The sequence below is a fragment of the Capricornis sumatraensis genome, chromosome 23 (assembly GCF_032405125.1).
Source record: "Capricornis sumatraensis isolate serow.1 chromosome 23, serow.2, whole genome shotgun sequence".
NCBI classification, from domain to species: Eukaryota; Metazoa; Chordata; class Mammalia; order Artiodactyla; family Bovidae; genus Capricornis; species Capricornis sumatraensis.
The window spans coordinates 37,623,466-37,641,026 of record NC_091091.1 but is presented as its reverse complement, the minus strand read 5'-3'; the positions used below and the strand labels follow the sequence as shown (position 1 = coordinate 37,641,026).

The following is a 17,561-nucleotide window of genomic DNA, read 5'->3' as shown; positions in this document are numbered from 1 at the left end:
CTCAAGTAGTAACATTTCAGGCACTGACTTGAGCTGGGTAAGACGTGTGATTTCGGAGATGCGGGACAGACGTCCGAGGCGCCCATGTGTTGCTCCCCTCGGTGTCCGCGGCAAGAAGTCCGAGGCGTGTCTTCTCAGAGGGCCACAGAGGATAACGGGAGCCTGACTCTCCCCTTTGTGGGGGCGGACCACGGGGTGGGGTTGGGGGGAGACAAACACTCCTGAAGCCCCTTCTTCCGAGGCGCCGGGCGGCAGGCGCGCCACCTGCTGGCCCCGGGAGCGCGGGGCCCGCGTGGTCTGGCGGCGCCACCTGGTGGCCACTCGGGGAAGGGCTCAGCTTGGGGTCTGGAGGTGGCAGGTGAGCGGTAAGGGGTGCTCTCCTTTGATGCTCTCCTTGGCATTCGTGCACCGAAGTTCTGCCCAGAGTTCTCCCGTCTGTGGTAGACACGGAGATGTATGGGTGGGAGGAGTCAAAGAACAATGATAATGAAAAAGACACAATCATTTTACTCGGGGAGAGGACCTAGTTACAATCCTGTCACAGAGGAAGGGGTTACGATGGGTGCAGTGGAAGCATGGGGGAGACCAGAAGTCAGGGGACACTACCCGGAGGAGGGGACGTGTGGGCTGAGGCAGCACTTTAGTCTTCATCAGTCCTAGAAGGGAGAAGGGCATTCAGGTGAGAGCGCAGCTAGCGCATGGTCCTCAACTCTTGACCACACGCTGGGGTCAACTCGAGGAACTTTTAAAAAGCCCGAGTGGCATCTCGACCAATGACTTCTGAATCTCAAGGGGAGGGACATGGGGAGACACGTGAATTCTCTAGGCCCCCAGGTGTCAGTGTTGTGAAATGGAATCAGTTCAGTTCAGCCGCTCAGTCGTGTCTGACTCTTTGTGACCCCAAGGACTGCCGCATGCCAGGCTTCCCTATCCATCACTATCTCCCAGAGCTTCCTCAAACTCCTGTCCATCGAGTTAGTGATGCCATCCAACCATCTCAGCCTCTGTCATCCCCTTCCCCTGCCATCAATCTTTCCCAGCATATCAGGGTCTTTTTCAATGAGTCAGTTCTTTGCATCAGGTGGCCAAAGTATTGGAGTTTCAGCTTCAGCATCAGTCCTTCCAATGAATATTCAGGACTGATTTCCTTTAGGATGGACTGGCTGGATCTCCTTGCTGTCCAAGGGACTCTCAAGAGTCTTCTCCAACACCACAGTTCAAAAGCATCAATGCTTCGGCGCTCAGCTTTCCTTATAATCCAACTCTCACATCCATACATGACTGGAATATCATGAAATGGAATGTCTCCTGCCATATCAATAAACACGGATGTCACAGCTATCTGTCATTCTAGCCCTCTAATTTCAGGTTGTGCTATTTTTTTCAATAGACAGAATATAGGCAAAGTTGAGAACCACCAAGCGAAGTCTTGGAGGAGAGAATTTCTATTTTCTCAGAACCACAGAAGAACACCCACTAGCAAATGAAATAAGCAAATCTTTAATTTGTATAAAACTTACCCCTGACAAATTCTGTTTGCATTTGAACAGGACTCTCCTGAGGAAGGAAGGGACTGAGCGATTCAGTGGAAGTGGAAGTGTGGAAGTGTTAGCCACTCGGTCATGTCTGACTCTTTGCAACTCCATGGACTATAGCCCTCTAGGATCCTCTGTCCATGGAGAGATTGAATATCACCAGTAATTACCTCCACGTTTCTGAGAATATGCCTGATTATCTTTGGAATCCTCTATGATCCTGGAAAACAGCAAGCACTCAATGAATGTTTGCTGAACTGGACTTTGAACCCAATCACGTGCTCTTACTCAGTGGCTAGTCTTGATCACCTTTGGGTTTGAGCGGCTTTGCTGCATAGAAACTGGGTGACTGACTTCAGGGATGTGGGGAGACAAAAACTCTAGCCCCAGTGGCTGCTGCCTGAAATTCCACGTCTTTCCGTGGTTCCTGTTCACACCGTATCAATTCCCTTTCCTGAGGCAGGACTTAAAGAGTTAAAGGGGCTAAAAGCCGAACAGTGTAACCGAGGACCGTATGGGACCTTCCGGGGACAGACCTTCCCCCATATCTTCTGCTTTAGCTCCTCTGAAGTACCCAGATAATAGTATTTGATGCACATTTCCTGAATTGTTTGGCGAATGTAAAAAAAACCCTCCACCTCTCCAATAAATGGAAGGTGTTAACTACTTGATAACCCTGAGCACCTAGTCCCAGGCCTCCTGAATCCTGGGGACTGATAATGTTAACCCCTGTGACACCACCCTGTCACCATCCCCATGTCACCATGTGACACCATCACCCAGAGTATTGCTCACGAACTGATCACAAACCCTGCAACCCCTCTCTCTCATCTGGTTTCTAAAAGTTTTTTGCTGAAATCCTTTAGGGAGCTCAGGGCTTTTTAAGGCACCCATCTACTTGCATGGCCTTGCAGTAAACCTTCCTCTGGGCTTCCCTGGTGGCTCAGACGGTAAGGAATCCACCTGCAATGCAGGAGACCCAGGTTCGATCCCTGACTCAGGAATGATCCCCTGGAGAAGGGAATGGCAACCTACTCCAGGATTCTTCCCTGGAGAATCCCACGGATGGAGGACCATCGTGGGCTACAGTCCATGGGATCGCAAAGAATCGAGGACATGACTAAGCAACGAACACAAACCTTGTCACGCTGTGTCTGGCACAGAAACTTGCACGCTGTTAACCTGCATTAATAACAGAAGTAGGGTAGAAAAGGAAAGATCCAGGAAGGAAGGCCTGCACCCCCCACTGGGAGCTGACTTCCTTTCCCTTCAAACTGGAGCCCACTGGCAGTTTTCATTGGTTCTTGTGACTTTTGTTTTATCTGTGCACTCAGGCGCTCAGTCGTGTCCGACTCTTTGAGACCCCATGGACTGTACCCCACCAGGTTCCTCCATCCACGGGATTTCCTAAGCAAGAATACTGGAGTGGGTAGCCATTTCCTCTTCCAGGGGATCTTCCTGACTCAGGGATTTTGTTCTATACCCTGGAGCAAAATTCACTGGTTATGCAATTTGGCCAATTCACAGGACACAAGTTCATTTTTCCAAGATTCTCTCGAAGCATTCAGGAAACTTTGCTTCTCTCCAATAAGACACTTCCAATAAGTGACTAGGGAAGCAGTGTGGCTCATGTTATTCCATGCACGAGCCAACAGGTTTTCTATACGGATTTGGTACTTCCCCTCCCGGGCTGGGGCCCCCAGGAGTGACTCTGAGGCAAGGCTTTGTGGTCAAGAGGGTTGGGGTGATCTCAAGAGGAGTGGAGACATGAGACAGAGAAATGAAGGAGACTCGATTGTGCTGGGGAACTCGGGGAGACAGTGTTGAGTGTGGTCCAAAGTTACCCCATGGGAGGGGCAAGAAGCTGGGGCCATATGTCCACCCACTCCCCCGGGGCATCAGTTCAGGGATGTACCCAGGAGTGTTAACCCCTTGGCACTTCTAGCCTGCCCTGCATATATGCCTGTGCTTTGGTGGCCAGAGAAAGTCCTCCGGCAAAGGGAGCTGGAGTACCAGGCCACATGCCACACAGCAGCCCCCATTCACGTGCCAGTCATTCACGAACAGCTCACATCCACCAGATAAGCACCAGCCCTTTTACGTACCCATCCGTAAACATCGACATGTTCACATGCCAGCTCACTCAGGAGATGCGATCCTGTGCCACTTGGTGAGAGCCCTACACTGAATCTGGCAATCAGGAAATCTGCCAGGCCCCTGTGAACACAGGTGACAATTTCTCTTAGTGCCATCAGTGTAAGTTACAAGGGTGGGGACTGGGCTGATCTGACTCATGCAGTCATTCAAGAAAAGAATGCTCGCTCTGCTTCACCAAGGGTAAACGGGGAGTGGCTCAGGAAGGCTTTAATTTAGCTGAAAGTACAAATAACAAAATCAAAGGTAACTTTTTTCCTCCTGTTGCAAGAAACCCAGTGACATCTGTGAGGTGGTTTGATCCACATCAGGGGAAGCTTTTGAAAAATGGAGATGGCAATTAATTGGACTTCAGAGGATGGTGAGTTTTTTCCTAATGTCCTGATTCTGACATTGGCCACTTTTCTGCAGGGCCTCAAGACTGTAATCAGATGTCATGTCGGAATGTGACTCCAAGACCTCAGGCGACACCAGTTCTAACTAGAGCACCCCCAAACACAGGACGAGACAACCAGCTTGGCCAGCGGCGTCTCCTGAGGGTCAACAGAGCCTTCCCTCTTCAACAAGATGGGAAAACCCAGGTCAATGGAGCCTTCTTTCACTTTTGGACAGAACTGGAAAACCTCCCATTTGCAAAGAAGAGTATGAGGGTTTTATAGAGGTAAAGCAGCCTGTTCTGCACCAGCTTGAAAGCAATGCACACAATCTCCATCCCAACGATGATATAAATGGAGAAGAACAAGAAGAAGTGAGGGTGTTCCAGCATAATGTCCCCGAAGCCAATGGTGGTCAGCGTGACGAAGCAGAAGTAGAAGGCGTTTTCGAAGTTCAGCTGCTTCTCCCACATGGGAAGGACGGCAGCCGCGCAGGAAATGTAGGCAAAGACCACGAGGGCGATGACGAGGAGGGGGACGTCCAGCCTCTCCACCTGCCGCCCCACCTCATCCAGGTTGCTGATGATGGAGCTCGAGAGCCGCCCGGACCCCAGCTCGGGACACGACGTGCTCCTCTCCATGGCCTGAGGGGGCACCTGGAGGGCGTTGTCTTTCTCCCGTGCCAGAAGTCTCTCGAACAGCTCCATGTTGCTGCTTGGGGCTGCGGGGGCAGGTTTAGGGGCCGGGAGCTCCGGATCGTGGATGACCACGTGCGGGACGGCTTCGTCTGCGGGACGGGAGTCGGGTCGTCTTTTGCTGGAGCGTCCGGAGCACCACTTGGGAAGGGGAGGAGGGAGGAAGGGAAATCTTCGGAATTGATTGTAGGACGTGGATAAGATGGTGGCCAGGATGTCGCCCGTGTCCGTGAGGACCAGGAACATCAGCGGGATGCCAAAGAGAGCGTACAGCATGCACAGACACTTGCCGAGCCTGGTGACGGGGTAGACGTGGCTGTAACCTGAAAAAGAAGATGACCCCCGATGGTCGGCGGCTTCTCCCCATCTCCCGCAAAAAAAAAAAAAAAAAGAACTTTAAAGAGAACTTCTGCCATTTCCTTTCCTTGGCATGACATTTTGCACCACATATTTTTGAACTATTCATCTTAAAACATTCATCAGCTTGTCTGATGTTACGTCTGCTTTGGTTGAGGCAGTAGGAGGTGAAACCCAGCTTATCTTTAGGGTAAGGGAAGACTCATGTCCTTGGCAGGAGACAAGCCCGCGTGTGGGAGTTAGCTGACTGCCCTGCCTTTTGCCATCTCTGAGCGTCTGAAAGAGGACAGGGCCGGCGCACCTGGAGAAATGCGATGAGCTCAGGTGACAGGGTGTGGTGGCTTTGCAAGCAAATCCATCACCTCCGTCATCCTCCACGAAGGTTCCTAAGAAGTCACGCCCATTCTTTCTGGGATGTCTGGGCCTCTATATGAGGTTTGTTTCTATATAAGAGGCAATTGCATGCCAGTGGCGTGTAAGCAGTGCACACGGTTCTTGGGATGGCAGAAAGAGGGACAGTGAATGACATACTACTGCTGCCCTCAGAGCCAGCTGTGGCTGAGTGGGTCAGACGACTGTTCATGAAAAACAGTGAAGAGTTGAGGACCCCAGCGTCTAGAGTCCTGCCAGCCTCATTTCCAGTTCCAGCTCTACCATTTACTAGAAAGTGATGTGACTGCTCACATTTTCAGCTGTCTTACCTCTAAAGTGGGGAGGACCACCCCTGCTTTGCATACTGACCAGCTGGAGGGATTACAAGAGACCAGTGCCTCACACGCAGTGGGTGTGTCATTCCCAGGCGGTCGATGTCCTCAATCTAATAATAATAGCTGGCTTTTTGAGCACTTACTGGGGGCCAGGTATTAACCAGCCTTCATTGGTAGCTATGGTGATCACCATCACAGAAGGGGAAACTGAGGCTCAGAGAAGTGAAGCGACTTAGCCAAGAGCATACGTGTGATAAACTGTGAAGCTGGAGGTCAAAGCATTGAAACCTAGCCTACAGTAGGTACTCAATAAATGCCACTCTAGGATGGATGCCTGGAAATCCCATCTGGCTCCCAAGCCAGCTCCCTCCGCTGGGTCAGGAGCAACAAGGGGGCTGGACATGCCAACCGTCAAGGACAGGTGAGCCAAGCAAAGAGAGGGCGAGGTTGCAGTCTTCCTTCTCTTCACGAGCTGCCTCCTTCCATCACCCCAGCCTCCTCTCTTGTTGACAGAGGCCCAGGAGCAGAGGGATGTCAAATCCCACACCGCGAGTTTCCGAATCTTCTGGAGTGGGCAAGCTCAGTGCCTCCCACAAAGAGGGAGAAGCTTCTGTATTTAATGCCTGTGTTTAATTTTTGATGTCCTAAAGGATGTTAATACAGAAAGCCCCAGCCCAATTATGTAAATTAATTGGAAGGCAATTGACAAGCTGGCTAAGCCGCAACCTCCTCCAGGGCCACCACTTCCTGTGCAAACTCTGGCCTCAGCGTCTGCCCTCCAGGCACACGCAGGTGGTCAGGCTGCCCATCTTCACTGGGGTCCCGGGGGAGGCCCTCAGAGGGTTTCCTCTGTGTGCATCCCTCCCAGGGCACCCCACGCCACCCTGCTGCTTCTGCAAGGTACCATGTGATGGCAGGAGCAGCGAACTCCATGTTCATATTGTCTAGGCACATAAGCACTCGCTACATGTACTGGGGCATAGCGGTGAGCAAAACAGACATGGGATCCAACCTCAGTGAGCTTCTGGTCTACCGGAGGAGGCAAATATGAATCAAATAACCACCCCAGTGAGTATGCTTCCCTGGTGGCTCAGAAGGTAAAGAATCTGCCTGCAGTGCAGGAGACCTGGGTTCAATCCCTGGGTTAGGAAGATCCCCTGGAGGAGGGCATGACAATCCACTCCAGTATTCTTGCTTGGAGAATCCCCATGGACAGAGGAGCCTGGTGGGCGACAGTCCATGGGGTTGCAAAGAGTCGGACGCGACTGAGCAACTAAGCACAGCAGGTATGCAATTGCATGTGGCGATCAGTAACAAGCCATCAAAGAGGAAACCATGGCCACCCGACTGGAAGAGCTGACTCACTGGAAAAGACCCTGATGGGGGAAAGATTGAGGGCAAAAGGAGAAGGGGGTACAGAGGAGGAGATGGTTAGAGAGCATCATCAGCTCAGTGGATACGAATTTGAACCAACTCCAGGAGAAAGTGAAGGACAGGGAGGCCTGGTGTGCTGCAGTCCATGGGGTCGCAGAGTCAGACACAACTCAGCGAGTGAAAGTGAAAGTCGCTCAGTTGTGTCCAACTCTTTGCAACCCTATGAACTATACGGTCCATGGCATTCTCTAGGCCAGAATACTGAAGTGGGTAGCCTTTCCTTTCTCTAAGGGATCTTCCCAACCGAGGGATCAAACCCAGGTCTCCTGCATTGCAGGTGGATTCTTTACCAGCTGAGCCACCAGGGAAGCCCAAGCGAGTGAGCAACAACAAATTAGATCGGAACAAAGGCATCCAAGCTGTATTCACGTTTATTGAGGATCTACTCGGTGCCAGGCTTTTGTGGGGAGTATTGAGGGTGCAGTGAGGAACAGGCAGAGGTCACGCCCTCCAGGAGCTCCTAGTCGAGAGGGAAGCAAAGCCATGACTTCAGCTCCCTCAGGGCCCAGCAGGACTGACAGCACCAGGGTCAGAGTGAGCTCTCCCTGGCTCAACCTCCCATCAGACACCAGGGTTGCTCAGTGGGGCCGGCCATGCTGAGGGAGCCCAGGGTTTCCGGTCTCTGCTCCCTGCAGGGCTCCAGCAGCTCAGCCCTCCCCTCGGGGAGAGGAGGCGGCAGAAGGGACCTCAGGACAGCGTCTCATCCATACTTCAGTGACAATGACCTCCTAGGAGCACCGAGGAGGTGGGGGTGCAGTGGGATCTCAGGGAGAGGGAGGGGTTGGGGAACAGAGGAGGCCCTGGATAGGAGGACCAACTGCCCCATGTGCCCAGGACTCAGGGTTTCCTGTTCTGGTAAGACCCTTAAGTGCTAAAGCCAGGGCAGCCTCAGGCATGCTGCTCTCTGGAGCCAGGGTGAGGTAGAGAGATTCTCCAGGGCATGGAAAAGGAGAAAGGAGGGCGACCAGAGCTCCTCATGGGGACAGGAGTTCAGAGAGGCCATGGAGTCTTGGAGGGGTCCAGGCCCGGGTGTGAGCAGATTCCCATGCCCGAGCTTGTCACAGACCCCGCAGGGCCGGCAGTCCTTAAAAGATGTCAGCAGTGGGACCCGTTAAGCAGGGAGTCATCCCATTTTCCAGAGGTTGCATAAGTCCCCAGCTTTCGTGCACCCGTAGGAAAATCAGGAAAAGCTCCCAGTGGAAGCCCCCCAGCCTCCAGGATGGGATCTTAAGGTGAGATCTACGTAAAGAGAAGAATATCACATTTCTTACCAGATTTATGGAGTAAAGTGCCTTTTAGAGTCAGAATTTCCTGCATAGCAGAATCCCTAATGCTGGCAACCACCCCTATTACTGCATGTCAATGGCAAGGAAGAGGAAAGTCAGGTGACTTGTCTGGGACCCCCAGCCCATAGCCAACAAGCATGTGCACCCCTTGCCCAAAGACCACCCCCCCACCCACATTCTGTCCTTGGCAAAGGTGGGTTCAGTGGATCATAAACAAAGTCATTGTGGTTGCCTCTGAGTGGAATATGATTACAATCCAGAGGACAGGCCATACGGCAGGGAGGCAAGTCTCAGAGCACAGGCCCCTCAAGGCAATGGATTGCCTCCCCAGTTACCGAATGCTAGAATGCGGAGTGGAAAAATTCTATCATTTCTTATAATGCAGGCATATATTCTAATGCCATCAGTTCACCTCACTTCGTCTCTGAGGATTTAACAGCCCATGCACTCTCAAATCCCAGGGGGCTGATTCGTCTGGAAATGACTGAGGATTGATCAGCCTCGTACCTGCCCAGGGTCCCTTCCTCCACATCAAGGTCAGCTGCATTTCAGGTGACCCAGAGATGCAGGGCAGCAAACAGCATTATCAGCAGGGCCATTATTGATTACGGGCAGTGCAGAAACTGCCCCAACATCCCCTGCCAGTAGTAATTACTGGATGACCTGATGTCCTAATGGACTTGGACGAGAGTGGGAGCATTGTTTTCTTGGGATATAAACCAAGCTAATGCATTTCCATTAGATCAGTGGTTCATCGCCTGGACTACCATTAGAATCACCTGGAGGGCTCTGAAAAACACTGATGCCTGGGCCTGTCCCAAGTCAGTCTGACTTAATTGGGGTGGGGTCCAGGCATGGCGGCTGGGGGGCAGGGCACCTGTAAATGATAACCCGGTGATTCTGACGTGCAGCCTGGCCTGAAAACACTTGTCCCAGGAGAGCGTTTCTCAAATGTCTTGTGCATCAAAATCACATGTAGAGCTGGTTACAATACAGTTCACTGGCCCCACATCCATAGCTTCTGACTCAGTCGGTCTAGGATGGCGCCTGAGAATTAATTTGTATTTCTAACAGGTTCTTTGGTAATAGTCATCCCACTGGTCCAGGGACCACAATTTGATAATCATGACATCACATCAGCGGTTCTCAACAAGGGGCAGCTTTGCTCCCTGAGGGATATCTGGCAATGTCTGGAGACATTCTGGGCTGTCACAAACTGATGGAGACATCAGGGGAAAAGTTGGGTTTCCACAGTGGGGAGAGGCCAGGGATACTTCTAAACACCCCACGATGCGTGCACAGAACAGCCCCCACCGTAGAGAATCCTTTAGTTTAAGACAGTGGCCGTGCCAAAGTCCAAGGTCACTCCCAAAAGGGACAGTCACAGCGCCTACCTTGTAGAGCTGCTGTGAGAATTAAATAAAATTGTGCATATAAAACATGCTGACACCATGCCTGACGCTTGAACGTGCTCAGTACCACAGCTATTAAGTTGCTGCTACTCCTTTAGCGACTAAAAAACTACCCCACTTTCTGCCCCTTACCTGTCCCTGCCTGAATAAGCATTCAGGTGAATGAGAGCTGTTCTAAAAGAAGCCACACGGGGGCGCCCTTCGACACAAGCACGTGCACATTTATACGAGCTCCTACAGTAGATACCCGCTGTCCATCCAGCAGCCATTCCCCCCTCTTTCCCTGGAATGCCGCTGCTCCCTCATCTGATTCAGCGATAGATCCAGTTAGTCTAAATCATCCCGGTAATCCAACCCCCTTCGCCAGGAACTGGCTTGGGATAGGAGGCTTCTCGGAAGAAGTTTCCTTGCTGATTATGACAGCCAGCCCTTCCTCTGCCTATGAGATGTGACTACACCCAGGGTGGGAGTGGACCTTGGTGGGCATCTTATGACCCGCCGAGCCGGATGGAGAGAACCTGATGGTCAGTGCACAAGTGAGCTGCCCAGCAAGCGGCCTGAGAGCTGTCCCCCACTGGCCTTCTTACTTGCAAGGTGACACATTTTCCCTGCAGTTTAAGCCAGTTGGGTTGGGTTTTCTGTTAATGGCAGCTGGCTTATATAGGTGCTTGTCACTGATCCTTACACAGACCCTGAAGGCAGGTCTGAGAGGAGTTAGAGATTAGGGAACAAGGCTCAGACCGGCTGCATTGCTCACTGGAGGTCACACAGCTCTGACCCCAGGTGGCTGGCCCCCAGAGTCCACAGTAGCCACTGTGTTCCGCTTCCAGGATGAGTGCCCAGCCACGATCCTTGTGAGCCCAGGTTTACCGCCCCCGCCCCGGATTGGTACTCTCTTGAATTGATGTCCTCCTGAATGAAGATGGAGCCCCAGTCCTTTGTGCTGACCAAAAGGGGCAGGGGCTAATCAATGTGCCTGGTGGGAACGCTGAGCCAGGATCTCCTGCCTCGTGGCTGAGGGGTGCTCTATCGCCTCCACTACGGTGACCCCCACACCCAGCAGGGGAGGTTCCTACCATCCTGGCTTGGCTGCTCTCACCCAGCCCTTCCTACTGCTGCACCACTGAAGGAAGCTTCTTGTTGTTCAGCCGTTCAGTTGTGTCCAACTCTGTGACCCCATGGACTGCAGCACACCAGGCTTCCCTGTCCCCCACCATCTCCCAGAGTTTGCTCAAACTCACATCTATAGAGTCAGTGAAGCCATCCAACCATCTCATCCATTGTCATCCCCTTCTCCTCCTGCCCTCAATCTTTCCCAGTATCAGGGTCTTTTCCAATGAGTTGGTTCTTTGCATCAGGCGGCCAATGTATGGGCCCAGATGCTAGGAGGCCCTCCGACACTGACCTAGGGATACGGTGCTTGAATGCAAGACCAGCCCCGTCCCTCACAGCCCGCCAGCCTCGGTGGCCTCTCCCTCAGAGTTCTGCCCTGCTGTCTGGCTGGAAAGCTCTCTCAGCCATCTTTGCCTGGTTAATTTCCACAGATCCTTCAGTTCCAATGTCACTTTCACTGACAAGCCTCTCCCTGCTCCCCACCCATCAGGACCACCCCCACATCCTGTTTCACCCACTTTCACAGTCCAAGCGTCTCCTCTGAGCTCGTCTGCATGCTCAGCTGTTCATTGTTCCTCCCTCCGTTAGACTCTGAGCCCCACTGGGGTGGGAGGCATCCACCTAGCTTAGTCCGGTGCTGGGCACAGAGAAAGTCATGTCCGGACAAAAGCAGCAGGGTCTCAGGTTAAGACCCAGACAGCCTGAACCCAGACACACATGAGCCATGTCACCTTGCAAACAGGGTGGGCCTGCCCTGCCCCACTTTCCCCATCCAGAGAGTGGGACGCACACCAGCAGCTACCTCAGGGCTGCTGCGAGGGCTCAACAGGCTAATCATGGCAAAGAACTCAGAATGGAGCCTGGTCAGTAGTAAATCCACATGTGTTAGCCAGCACAGCGGCTGCTGTTGCAGTCATAGGTGTTCAGTATGTGTCAATTAAGGAAAGAAGCGAGGCAGCAAAGGCTATCTCCACGGCCCAGCTCCAGTGTCTTCTGTCACCCAGGAAAATGAAAAGTGAAAATGTTACTCGCTCTGTTGTGTCAGGCTTGTTGCAACCTCATGGACTATAGCCTGCCAGGCTCCTCTGTCCATGGAGTTCTCCAGGCAAGAATCCTGGAGTGGGTTGCCATTCCCTGAGACCACCCTTTGCACAGCCATCGAGAGGAGAGTCTGTGGCTTTGAGGGTCAACAAGTCCATCTTTAAACATGCAAGTGGTCACTGTGGGGTGGGGGCACGTCTGTACCCACACCCTCTCCTCCGCTGGGGCTCTAGGAGGGAGATTCTCAGGACAAGGACTCACACGGAAGTCTCTCCCTTGCGCCGAGGCTGGAGACACATACACAGCAAGTGCAGGGAGCAGGGTGGAGGCCAGCTCCCTCCTCTCTGCAAGCCCCTTCCTTGCAGGCACCATCATCCATTCCAGCTGGACACAGGAATCTGAGGGGTCCCTGCTTCCCAGGAACAGCCAGGCCCTCCCAGGAGCTCCCTATGCAGCGAAAGGCAGAGTCCCCATGGCACTCCCACAGACCTGCAAACCGGCAGCCTCCTTTGGGGAAGAAGCACCGGACTTGGAGTCTCCGTGGTTGTCACGGGCACCAGCTCCACTCTCTGCGTGACCTTGGCCCCTGACATCTGCCCTCTGGGCTCGGGCTCCCTGACCGGATTCCCTGTGGGCCTTAGCACAGCTGGCTTAGCACAGCCCCTGCAGGCAGCTGCTATCTCTCATTAGCCCTGCAGCTCCTGCTCCTCCTCCTCTGTCTCATGGCTAGTGCTCCGGTCCTGCTCTGACACGCCCTCCTCCCTCTCCACGAAGAGCCCTCCTCGAGCACCTTCCTCCATTCCTTCAGAGTCAGCTGCCATCAGTGTGCCGGTGACTCTGAAACCCCAAGGCTGGAGTGACGGTGCTCTTGCATTCCCCTGAGCACATCACACTGACCACATTTGGTTGCCCCTGAGTCCAAGAACCTGGGCAGGCAGGTACATGGCAGGTTATGTTTTGTACAAGAGCACTCACCCGGAGGGAGACAAAGAAGCTGAAGTGCAGCCTGCACCTTGCTTACTGGGACCTCCGCATGGGGCTGCCCCCACCCTAAGGAAAGGTTGTTTAGTCGCTAAGTCATGTCAGACTTTTGTGACCCCCTGGACCATAGCCCGCCAGGCTCCTCTGTCGGTGGGAGTCTCCAGGCAAGAATACTGGAGTGTGTTGCTATTCCCTTCTCCAGAGGATCTTTCCTGACTCAGGGATTGAACCTGGGTCTCCAGCATTACAGGCAGATTCTTTACCATCTGAGCCACCAGGGAAGCCCGAACTGAAAGCGTATGCTTTCCTGATTCGCACAAATGGGCCAGTGGCAGCCTCACTCATGCCATCTTTCTGAGCACAGGGTAGGCACAACACACCCATTTCTTGCCTAAATGAAGTAAACATTTCAGCATCCCTACCAAGGGTTTCCCCCACCCCCCACCTCTGCTTTCTCTTGCAGGCCCGCCCTTGCCCTTGGACTTACCCACTGTGCTGATGACCGTGCAGCAGAAAAAGAGTGAGCTGAGGAAGGACCAGTCGGCAGACCCGCTAAACCACTGGGGCTTCACCTTCTGCAGCAGCTTCTCCAGGTCCCGCTTCCGGCCTTCCTCAACTCCAGAGAGACAGGACGGAGTGAGAGAGAAGGTCCCACCCTCTAAAACAGGTCCCGCCCAGGTGAAGGGGTGTCTTCTCCCGGGACCACGCCCTCTGCCTTGTGGCCCTCATCAACACGAGATGGGGGCTCTCGGAGCCCTTTGCTCAACGTCTCTGTAGTTTAGGTTCTGCTCCGGCAGCTGCGGAGATCAGGAGCCCACGTAAACTTGCATGACAAGCACCCGAGAGAGATGCCCACCAGCCTGAGGTCAGTCCTGGAAGCACCCAGGGGGCTTTCTGAACGTTCTGAGCCTTGCAAAGGGGCTTACTAACTTCTGCTCTGTCTCTTTCACCCGGGTCTTAAGAACTGAAAGGAAAAGCGTTTCATGAAATGAGAGGAGTTGTGTGATTGCAAACCATCCCCACTCCCAGAGACCATTAAGCCTGATCAAGCATGGGGACCAGGCTGGCATCAGCTGCCTGAGAATGTCTAGGAAGCCTGGGTGGAGGCCGGCTTGGGGGCCCTGGTTTCTCAAGGAGGTTCCCAAATGTTTCCCTTGGCCCAGCACTCAGGGGGTTTGGGGATCCCAGAAAATGCCTGCCAGCTGGCACTGTTATAAGAGGAGATCACACAGCCAGGCACACAGCAGAAAACCCTTATTTTTGTGAAATATTACACAATTCCTTAATTTTATGAAAGAAAATCCATCCTTATTTGAATGAGCACTAAACTGGGAGTCCAGACACCTGCAGTCTAGGCCCAGTTCTGCCCTTGACTAGTTCCCGTAGCTGTGGACATGAGGCTTCTTTCTGAGCCTCAGTTTCCCCATGGAGGAGGAAGCGTGACAAGGTGAAAAGTTCTGGCTTAGGAATCTAAATGCCCCGGATTGAATCCCTGGCTCCTTTTTCTCATGGGTAACCTTGGGCAAGTTGTTTCACTCCCAGTGCCTCAGTTTCCTGATCTGTAAAAGGGGGACAATTCATACTTCATAGGGTTGGTGGGAGGATTAAATAAGAGTGCATGAAAAACACTCAGCACAGGGGCTACACGAATCCAGTACTTACCAAGCATTTTCTCCAGTGAAAATCAGGGGATGGGCCAGCTCTGTGCCCCGTACCATTCTGTGCATCAGAATCACCCAGGAAACTTTTTAAAAATAAGATTCCCAGCCCAGCCCTGGAGATCCTGCTTCAGTGAGTTTGGGGAAGAGCCTGGGAGTGTGTATTTGAGACAAGCTCCTTTGATGATTCTGGTGTGTGGCCAGGTTTGGAAAGCCCTAACTTGTTGACAGTCTGGATCCAGTGATCAGACAGTGTCTGATGGCATCTCGTGGGTCATCTGCGTGGCCCAGAGGCAGAGAGAAGGACCCTCCACCAAGGAGGGACTCTGCCACCTGTGAGCAGCCTCTGGTCTGCCCCCACTGAAGGGACCTCCCGCAGGTCAGAGGAGTCATTAACAGCCTGGCTGAGGACCTGTCGTACCGTGGGACCCTGTTATTCCTCTGAACTCTAAAGTCTGTGTTTCCTTTGTGTTTTATTCACTCTCTATTATTTTATCTTGTTCTGTTGAATACATCTCTGCAAGTTTTAGGGGATAGAACAGAATAGAAATAATGGACAAATACCAATGAAAAGCAATAAGGATAGACACACAGCGCCCTGTGCCTTCCAAGAGGCTTCATGTCTATTATCTCATCTGCTTCCCACAGGGTCCCTGGGGTTGGCAGGCCTGAGACTGTGGGCCTTCTTCTCCCTGGCAGACTGAGGCCTAGAGAGGGTAATTACTCTGCCGCAGATCACATAGCAAGCTGGGAGAGCACCTGGCCTGGAACCAGGACCCAAGTTCTTCTCAGGACCCTTCTTATCTCCCCTGAGTCGGACCACCAAAAAGAAAAAGAAAAGAAAAGGCCTTTGGAAACAAAAAGTAGACCACAGGGGCAGGCTGGGGCCGATCCAGTTTGGATGGTTCCTTGAATTCTAGTCCCTGTAAACTGAATCAGGGTGGGGCAGGCAGTTCTGAGGACCAGCCTAGGAATCCCTGGCTCCAGATCTGGCCGGCCATCCATGCCACCCCATCCCATCAAATCTCCAGCAATCGGTCCTCCATGGAGCATGCCAGTCTGGGTGGGGCTGCAGCTGAAGCAAAGGGGTGCGAACACCTACTGGGTGCACAGAGCTTTTCCTACATTCTTTTATAACAACCCTGAGAGGCCATCCACTCTCCTCTCCCATTTTACAGAAGGGAAAACCGAGATTCAGAGAGCACTTGCCTAAGTTTGCCCAGGGATGGGGAGGAGGCAGGCAGAGGGCTCCCAGATCAAGCTTCCTCCAAACCCGCTGTTCTCTGGGGGCTGCTTCCACCAACAGAGAAAAGACCTGCCCATCAGGTGAGCCACCTACCTGTGCTGTTACATTTCAGGATGTCACAGAGCTTCTTCAAGAACTCCTCAAACTCCGGGTCCTCTGCCCTCAGGTCCTGGCTGCCCTCGATGGCTGAGAAGACCGCAGCTCCCACCAATGCGTAGGTCACCAGGGAGCACAGGAAACAAAGACGAGGGAAGAGCTTCTCCAGGGCCTCCCAGAAGCACCTCTTCGCCTGGGGAAGCCCCTCAGCCTCCATCCTCCCCGCAGTGGGCAGGACAGGAAATGCTGGAGAGGCCGGAGTCCAGAGGCTGGGAGGAGGTGCGGGCGGGGCAGGGTGGGTGGAAAGCGCCCTGAGAATGGCCCGGCTCCAGTGCTCCAGCGTTAAGTGGTTGGTGCCAGGGTTCCCCCCCACCCCTCCCCCCGAGGACTCGGGAAGCAGCAGGCACTCATAGCATTCAGTTCCTGCGAGTTTCTCGGATAGGACACCCCTCTCCCCGGCCCACCCCTACTTAGTGCCCCAAATTGCTACTGATCCAACCGGCCAGTGCACGCCCAGCAGCCTGGCAAGCCCCTGAGCTGCCCTTCAGGGGTTTTGGAAAGACTGTCTGGTGGTTGCTTTGTGCTTTGGCCTTTCCCATTTCGAAGCTGCACTTTTGACTTTCAGGTACCGAATGTGACTTTTGCTTTTTAGCCAAGTGGTGGTCCCTCCTGGGTAAGTGTGGTACCCTGACTCTTGGACAGGAAGAAATAATCGTAATTAGTGTGGCCAGAGCTCTACGGTTTACAAAGGGCCTTCATCCTGCGTGGATCTAATTGTTGGTCCCAATTCTTCTTTCCTCAGTAGCGTACCCCGAGCCTTGCCTTGGCCTCAGGTGGGCGGAGCATACTTCCGGGCTTCTTAGTGTTGGACTAAGCCACGTGACTTTCTCCAGCCAATCAAGTACTAGCAGGTATGATGTAAGCAAGCACCTGAACCGTGAATGTGAAGTGCAACTTGCTGCCCTGTGCCGTGTCTCTGCTAGGAGGGTAAAAACGTGCCCTAGATGGCAGACGTGGAGATGTGTGTGCCTTTAGAGCCCCCTTCACGAAAGGATTCTCTGTGCAGCTCCAAGGAGCATAGTTCCTGAAAGCCTCCAACTGTTCGTTCTTTCGGGCTTTGCCTCAGCTTTCAGGCCGTGTTCTCTGGGAAGCCCCTGTCCATTGGCTGAGCAAGGTGGGGGGAACAAGAGCTTAACCATTTCTGTCACCTGCCAAACTCCTCTGACCTGAAATCTTTGCTCTCTGTTGGTCTATCAGAGATTTTGTCAGGTCTGCATCGTGATCTCAAGGCTCCCCGTGTCCCATCCTGCTTCCTCCCGTCTCCCTTACTTCCTAATAAATAGAGCTTTCGCATATCATGTTGTTGTCCAGTCGCTAAGTCATGTCTGACTCTTTGCAACCCCATGGACGGCAGCACGCCAGGCTTCCCTGTCCTTCACTATCTCCTGGAGTTTGCTCAAACTCATGTCCTT

The 17,561-nt window shown here is 53.1% G+C and overlaps 1 protein-coding gene across 1 annotated transcript; it reads right to left on the bottom strand.

Moving 5' to 3' along the window:
* Window positions 1–4,287: 4,287 nt before the first annotated feature.
* Window positions 4,288–16,306, bottom strand: KCNK18 (potassium two pore domain channel subfamily K member 18). Its single transcript, XM_068961204.1, has 3 exons — window positions 16,087–16,306; window positions 13,577–13,705; window positions 4,288–5,081 (listed from the first exon to the last, which is right to left on the bottom strand). Exons 1-3 carry the CDS (start codon window positions 16,304–16,306, stop codon window positions 4,288–4,290), a joined length of 1,143 nt encoding a protein of 380 aa, XP_068817305.1.
* Between the last annotated feature and the right edge of the window lie 1,255 nt (window positions 16,307–17,561).